General features: G+C 50.5%; 1 protein-coding gene across 1 annotated transcript; it reads right to left on the bottom strand.

Moving 5' to 3' along the window:
- Window positions 1-209: 209 nt before the first annotated feature.
- Window positions 210-5,821, bottom strand: FOXA1 (forkhead box A1). Its single transcript, XM_053595459.1, has 2 exons — window positions 5,264-5,821; window positions 210-2,970 (listed from the first exon to the last, which is right to left on the bottom strand). Exons 1-2 carry the CDS (start codon window positions 5,333-5,335, stop codon window positions 1,624-1,626), a joined length of 1,419 nt encoding a protein of 472 aa, XP_053451434.1. The 5' UTR covers window positions 5,336-5,821; the 3' UTR covers window positions 210-1,623.
- Between the last annotated feature and the right edge of the window lie 2,288 nt (window positions 5,822-8,109).

Here is an 8,109-nt window from a genome sequence, read left to right as displayed (position 1 = left end):
AAGAATCTTAAACACTGTAGTTCTGGAAATATTAAACCAATTTATCTACCCATTTTAATTCAGTTTCTTTTACTGCTTCTTAGTAGCTACATGTTCATTAAAATCATAGAACAATTTTATTTTAGACTATTTTCCTATCCAAAATTTTAAAAAAGTGTCTTATTCTGAATATCCATTTTGGATTTAAGTGAAGGAAAATAACAGAATCCTTTTTTGTTAACATTTGATTTATTTAAAGTCCTTAATTGCAAATGATCAAGAACATTTTCCACTGCTTAAAATCTGTTATTATTTTTGTTATTTAAATCAAAATATTTTAATTACAATCACATGATAAAAATTAACATTTTTAATTTGTACTTTTAAACCATCATTTAAAGCAATTTCAGCTGTAAAGAAAAAGAATAAACCATGCAATAAATTAACATTGAGAAAGCAAAGAGAAATAATAAATGAAACCCGTCTGGCTATACTAACACCATGTTCAACTGTGGAAAGTGCATTAACACTGGATGAAACAAGCACACGATGGCAATAATTGAAATGACCACGATCAATAGGATTTTGGAATCTTGGACCAAATTTTGAAATGCAGCTCTCTATAATTTCTCTCTCCTCCAACCTTCTAATATTCCCTTTTTTTCCTGGAAAAAAATATTCTTTAAATGGCATACACACATAGAAGCTAATATTATACATGTTCTGTGACCTCCAAATGACATGACCGTGGGACCCTGGAAAGCAAGGAGGAGAGTTCTGAAGAGGGCGATTCCTAAGGAATTGATTCCCAGGGCCATATGTGGATAAAGAGGACAAGGGGGCTGAGGTCCTTGTAACTTCTTGGTCAGGCAACTCTTGAAAATGTAGCATGTATATTACCTATCTATTATCTTTATATGTTATGTAAATATATGGAGGATGTCTACATATCTGAACATGTGCATAATTGTACACAATATATATGTATTTCATTTAAAGACTTCTGCTAACTGAATGTATCAGAAATGTAAACTGAAAAACATGGCTCTGATGTTTATAGTGTTTTCACATCTTGCTGCATAACAGCAGTATTGTCTTTCAATACTTTTAAGAGCCTAGTGTCTACTTGTTTCTTTACCATTTCAATTCTTATGGTTAAGAGTATTGCCACAGACCTGTAAACTTGTGGGGCTGCATCAGGTAAGGAGGGGGGAAAAAGCACAAACAAATATTATACAAACTCGACCATCTTCCTTTTTTTTTTTTTTGGTTTTTGTTTTTTTGTTAAATAAACCCTGCACAGACTACAATGTTGTCTGGAGGGGGACGAGGGAAAAAAGGGAGGGGCCAAGGAAGGAGGAGGATTTTATATATACAATTGTGGTTCATTAAACTTCACAAAAAGAAAATGTTGGTTTGGGGTTGGTTGTCTTTGTAATAATATACACAACGAGTTTGGAATACAATAATAAAGTAACAGTCTTTTGCACTGGGGAAAAGATTGTGCACGAAAAATGAAATAAAAACAGGTGTTAGGAATTTATTATGCTGCTATTGGTTTGATATACGTGGTTTTGTTTGCTGCTGATTTTTTTTCTCTGCTACCAGCATGACAAACGCCTGCCGAAACCCCAGTCCCAGGAGCTAGGAAGTGTTTAGGACGGGTCTGGAATACACACCTTGGTAGTAGGCCGGCTCCAGGGCTGAGGGCTCGATGGGGCTCCTGGTGGCCACCGAGGCGCTGCCGAGAGGCAGGCTGGCAGGCAACGTGGCGCCATAGGGAGAGTACTGCAGCGCCTGCTCGTACGCCTTGAAGTCCAGCTTGTGCTGCTGCTCCGAGGAGGACATGAGGTTATTGATGGAGAAGGGGTGGTTGAAGGAGTAGTGGTGATCCCCTTTCAGGTGCAGCTGGGACTCGTGGGGGGCCAGGCCATGTGCGGGGTGAGACGGGGGTACCGATGCCAGCGCCCCGGGCCCGGAGCTTATGGGGGGCGCCGATGAGGAGGCTGGAGTCTTCAACTCCGAGGCGCCCCCTGTCGCCGTCGCCCCACTGTGGTCCAGAGTCTGGGGGCTGGCGGCGGGCCCGGGGGCCGGCGCGCCCTCTAGCTGGCCCGCCTTACCGTGCACGCCCCGGTGAAGGGGCGAGTCAGCGCCGGGGTTGGCGGCGCCCGAGGGGTCCTTGCGGCTCTCGGGGCCGCCCTTGGCGCCGCCGGCCCCGCTCCCGCCTCCTCCCCCGCCGCCGGTGCCCGGCTGCTTCTCGCACTTGAAGCGTTTCTGGCGGCGCAGGTAGCAGCCGTTCTCGAACATGTTGCCGGAGTCCGGGTGCAGCGTCCAGTAGGAGCCCTTGCCCGGCTTGTCCGGGGAGCGCGCCACCTTCACGAAGCAGTCGTTGAAGGAGAGCGAGTGGCGGATGGAGTTCTGCCAGCGCTGCTGGTTCTGCCGGTAATAGGGGAAGAGGTCCATGATCCACTGGTAGATCTCGCTCAGCGTCAGCATCTTGCTGGGCGCCTGCTGGATGGCCATGGTGATGAGCGAGATGTAGGAGTAGGGCGGCTTGGCGTGCGGATAGCTGCGTTTGAACGTCTTGGCGTCGCCGCCGCCGCCGGCGCGGCTGCGGCCCAGGTTGGACGGCGCGTACGCCATGGGGCTCATGCAGGGGTTCATGGCGGCCGCGTAGGGGCCCAGGCCGTTCATGGAGGCCGCGGGCTGCGCGCCCATGGCGCCCATGCCGCCGGGACTCAGCGCCGTCCCCATGGCCGTCACGCCCGCCGCCGTCATGCTGTTCATGGCGCCCGCTGAGCCGCCCGGCATGCCGGCCACGGCGCCGGGACTCAGGCCGGCGCCCAGGCCCGGGTTGGCGTAGGACATGTTGAAGGAAGCCGGGGTCATGTTGCCGCTCGTGGTCATGGTGTTCATCGTCATGTAGGTGTTCATGGAGTTCATGGAGCCCAGGCCCGAGTTCATGTTGCTGACGGGGACGGAGGAGTAGGCCTGGAGCGGAGACAGCGGGCGAAGAGGCCCCGGAGGGCGGGGTTAGTAGTGGGCGCAGGAGGGCGGCCGGCCCGGCGAACCGGGGGCCAGCCGAGAGCATTTCTGGAAAGTACGGGACACTCCCACCCGGGGCAAACTGTTACGCGCCTTTTCAGACCGAGCAAAGATGTTTTGCACCGCGGGGGGAAAATTCTGGCACTGCAGGCATGAAAGATAAGCGCTCACAGAAAACATGTCCCCAGGAAGAAGTGTAATCGCCTTACACGCCTGGCTCAGGGGCTGGCTTCCAGGGCCCCTTCATCGCCTCCTCCATCCACTTCAGGCGGTATCCCAAGTCTCCACCCCAATCAGACTGGGCAAAGAGCTCTTTGGGGGCAAATCGTCTTTAAAACCCCCAAACAGAATTAATCTCTGACCCTCTGCTTATTCACATCACCACTAAGGTGGTGCAGGGGGTTCCGCGGCGCACGCCCGCTGAGCAGGCCACGCGGCACAGCTCCTGTCCACCGCCCCAAAGCCTACCAGGCCCAGCTGACCACACAACGGTCTTAGTTGTGCTGAGTGGTTGTTAATGCAACTCTCCTTGATAGAACAAATCATCTACGGCCATAGGACCCCTGGAACCATTTATTTTCCAGCAACTGGCTTTATTGTCTTAGAAGTTTTTGCTAAGGGATGAGTTTTTGTCATTTATTGTGTTTAGAAGTAGCATTTTCTACCTACTTGTAGAAACTGTAATATTAAAAGGGAAGCAAACTCAGAAGTTAAATAAGTTTTGGGAAAATAAAACTAGAGGAGTGCATATCAATGTGCTACATACATTTAACTTCAGCATGACTGTACATGTATACCTCTGCAAGCCACTCAAAAACTTGCGTTAGTTTTCTTACCAATTTACAGCCTCTTAACATTTGAAAATTTGTCGAAATAATAATCTACTTTTTCCTGCATACTGATACATTGCTTCTGATCATTTCAATGCCTGGCTTTTAGAACTACATGAGTAGCTCTGAATAATTTAAAATTTCAAAATCAAACTCTTATCTCCTCTTAATGCTAATCTACTTACTCTCAACTTTCACGTGTAAGAAAGCTCTTTGCTAGGGGTCTTAATGGACTGGTGGGTCCAGACAACTGCATCAGAATCAACCTTTTGGAAGAGCTTTGAGTTTTTAAAATCACCTCGTGAAAACCTTTATCAACAGCAGTTTGGGAATACCTTAGGTACAGTATTTTAAAAATACAGAGTGCAGATATGTTAAAACTATTTCTCTGATAATTTAATAAAGAATAATGATGTCCTCACATTTATTTCCATCAGCAAATATGACTCCATTTGAAAACATAAGAGGTGAACAAATAGATGGAAATAGGAACACCCTGTGAGCCATTATATGCAAATAAACTTAGAGGTAAATTTGTGAATATATAGATCTGAAGAAATTAGTTGCCATCAAAATATTTCCTGTCTTTGCCTTGAGCTATTTTTTTACTTTGGGGTTTATTTTCTTTCTCTTCCAAAGATTATCTAAAGCAGTTTCAAAAAGCATTTTCAATAATGATAATTAAAGTTTTTTTTTGGGGGGGGTAATCGCTAGCTGTTTCCCAAAAACTACTTTTAATAGGGGGTAGCCCTGCCCGTACCTGGTTTTCCTTGTAATCCTTTTGTGCACTTTGTAAAACAAACCCCATGAACGTGCCACTGAGGGGACAATGAAGGGAAACAGGTTCTCGGCCCCAAGTTCTGGAAGCAGATTCTGTTCGCACCAGCGCCACCCAGCGGTGCTGGAGACGAATGAGCACTCTTCTCCCCAAACAGGGCTTTTGAAGAACCAAGTTTTATAAAATTTAGGAATCGTTTCATTATTAAGACATTCAACTTATCTAAAGAGCGCTTTCATCAGAAAACGACTCCAAATTTAACGGCGGGGCGAAGAGACCACCCTGCAGCACGTTCTGGCTTTCTCAGAGTGGCTTCCAACTCGTGCCGGCGTCAGCCAACAACGCCGAACCCCGGGCCGGGCTCCGGCTCCCGCTCTCCGCAGGGAAGAAGCAAGCGCTTCCCAGAACGGGTGTTTTCAAAGCCCGAAGTTTTCTAAAACTCTCTCCCCCGCTGCGAGAGCCGGGGTGGGGGGGAAGAGAGGGCAATGGTTCTGGCTCCGAGGCCAGCAGGCGGGCAGCCGTGGCACCGGGGAGGCGCCCGCAGCCCGCCCCGCCGCCCCGCTCTGCGCCCACCTCGCCCCGGCCTCCCTGCACCGGCTCCGGGACTCCCCACCGCCCGCCCGCCTCTCACCTCCTGCGTATCCGCGTAGTAGCTGTTCCAGTCGCTGCTCTCATGCCCTTCCATCTTCACGGTCCCTAACATCCTGGAGGCACCCTGCCCGATGCAACCATCCAGCCCTGTGCGAAGCGACGGGCGGCCGCGCGGCGCGGGACGGGGGGAGGGGAGCCGAGCAGCTGCAATCACCCGAGCGCCCGCGCGGGCCCAACGCCACCCCAGCCAAGAGGAAGCCCCGCGCTGCGGGGCGCGGCGTGCGCGGCGGCGGCCGCAGTGGGGCGGGCGGGGGCAGGCGACTGCCGCGGAGCCCGGCGCCGGGGAGCGCCTCCGCGGGAAGTGAGCTGGCGGCCTCTGCGAGGCGAGTGCTGTTGAGCTGATGTGGATCTTACGTCGCTCGAGTGCCCACCTCCTCGTCCTCTCCCCATTTGTCCGCTGCACAAAGACGCTCGCACCTACAAAGCCCGAGGTGCACCTGCGAGGCGGCCGCCCGCCAGTCGGGCCGCCGCGCCTCCCTCCCTGCTGCCGCCGCCGCTGCGCGCGCCCCCCGCGCCTCCTCCCACTCCAGCCCCCGCAATCCGGCCCTCACTTTGTTTGCAAAGCAGTGTAATTGGTTTAAGCGTAGAAGCTAGGGAAAGAGGGAAAAGGGGTGGAGGGGTGTAACCTCCTTTGGAAAAAGAAAAATAGGCGGGGCCGGACCGGCAGGCCAGGGCTCTGTTGGGGAACCGTGCGGCGGGAGAAGGCCGGGGACGGTGGCATCAGAGCTGGAGCTCGGAGATGGTGCAGACTAAACGACCCTGGGTTCTTCCCCAGGAGTGCTCACCACCCGTGGAGCCCCGCTGTGGCCCAGCCCTGCTGTGGCCCAGTCCACTCCAGCTCTCTGCCCGCTCCCTGCCCCCTCCCTCCTGGTTCCTGACCCAAAGTTCAACTCCGGGAGACTGGAGAATACAGACTTTTTTTTTTCTTTCTTTCTTTTTTTTTTTTTTCCTTTTCTTCCTGGGCTTCAGACCTTCAGACTAGAACAGGGAAAAAGCCCCACTTTTGCTTCGTCACTAGAAACCCGGTCATCTGAGTCAGCCTAGACAAGTGACGTTAGGCCGACCAGGGCTCCCGGCTAGCAGAGCGGAGGCGCTGCCACAAAACTCGTACCTGCGGCTAGGAGCAGGTGAGTCACAGCACCGTTTTATATCTTTATGACATAAGTTTTTTTTTTTTTCCGCCTTGGTCCGCTCCACTCCCCCTTGTCATCTGTAGAGATCGCAAAGAGGAAGAAACTGAGAGCAGATGTCTGTGTGATAGGGCAGGACCCAAGTCGGGCGTCCTCCCTCTGCTGGGCTCCTCCTCCCGCCCCCCTTCAGCAGCTAAGGGGACTGGGCTGGAGGCGACCGTCTGGTTTCTGATAGGAAAGGTCAGGGGGAGGGGCATCTCCCTAACACGCGTGTTAGTTAGGAGAGCAAAGGCCTGGCTCCGGAACGCATCTGGACTGCTGAAGAGGTGCCAGGCACAAGCCGGGGACCAGACCCGCACTGGTGGCAGATCGGGTCTCTGACCCGGAGAGGCTCGCTGGAGTCTCTGGGGCCCGCTTGGTTTCTAATCGCTCCCGATGCCGTTGGGAATTTCTCCCCCCACTCCTGCGCAAGGCCTCTTGACTCTTAGGAGACCCTGGGTAGCAGATTGCCCGCATGTCCTGGGGGAAGAGACCAGCTGAAACAGCTGCTTGATAGGCAATGAGTGGGTGACAGGTTGGGAGATGGTGCGTGTGTTTCTGAGCATGTGTGACTGTTTCTGAGTGGATGTGACCATGTGTGTTTCTGAGTATCTGACCATGGACGTTGTACCGCCTGTAGAACCACTAGGCTTCCTTAAGTAGCAGTAAAATAAAATCTTCCTCGAGTCATGAAGAATCTGCAAAATATTCTTGTTTTGTAAAGTTTCTTAAATGCTATTAATCTCATTTAAGAAATGTGTTTTAGCTTGTCTTCCAAACAGACCTTATCCCCTCCCCCTTTGTTCTTTTAAATCTCTCCTCCTTGAAATCTGGCAAGAGAATCACGTTAAATCTGTGAACCAAACAAACCTTTTAAATCAGCAGGGAGCAGATAGGGTGAAGATGTGCAGTTAAGGAAATAAAAAAGATAAAAGTATTGAGTTATAATTCTCTTTAAAAGGGGGGAATCACACTGTAAGGAAAGGAATGAGAAGGAAATTAAATCCACCCAGAACTCAACAAAACAGGAATCCTCCCCAATACAGCCTTCTGTCCCATCAGTTTGTGTAAATGTATCTGCGAATGTGTGTCAGAAACTATTTCTTTTGTGCAAAGTTCCCATCAACAGGACTTGAATTCCATTTGTAAAGTACATGGATGCTTAACTTTCTGGGCCTGATGGGGGACTTTAAGTGGGGGTTAGCTTCCTTGTTCCTGAGGTGATTGATTCTTCAACATCCTCTTGGCTCTCCAACAACGTGGGGGCAAGACTAGGGTATTTTCTGCGGATAGTAACAATGTAGTAATAGCTTTTATGGTGTACAAGAAGCCAATGGTTTTAGTGAAAAAACGCTGTCACCTTAAGAGGGTCAATGACAATATCAGATATTCTGCTTTTAACACATTTCACAAATCTATTAGGTCTCATCTTTATTTTTTTTTAAAGTTGACTTAAAAAAAAAAAAGTTCAGTGTTCATAGCGTGATGGCCAAAGCGAAATTTCTCTCAGGTCTGTTCAAAAACCCAAGACCGGTGGGTGGTGCAGATGGAACTCCGCCAGACTCATATCCTTGATCCAACTTGGGGGTTCCTGGGTCTGCGGCCCAGGGGATTCCCACGAACACAGCGCCTCCTGTCGTGGAGAGGGGGAAAGGGA

This window comes from Nycticebus coucang, chromosome 6, assembly GCF_027406575.1.
Source record: "Nycticebus coucang isolate mNycCou1 chromosome 6, mNycCou1.pri, whole genome shotgun sequence".
NCBI lineage: Eukaryota > Metazoa > Chordata > Mammalia > Primates > Lorisidae > Nycticebus > Nycticebus coucang.
The sequence above is the reverse complement of the archived record's forward strand: the minus strand, read 5'-3'. Positions and strand labels throughout refer to the sequence as shown.

Excerpts from the sequence above, each read along its gene's own strand:
- FOXA1 (XM_053595459.1), bottom strand. The coding sequence starts at position 5,335 with ATGTTAGGGACCGTGAAGATGGAAGGGCATGAGAGCAGCGACTGGAAC. Across the intron at positions 2,971-5,263 it reads ACTACGCGGATACGCAGGAG|GCCTACTCCTCCGTCCCCGT; the intron begins GTGAGAGGCGGG and ends TCTCCGCTCCAG.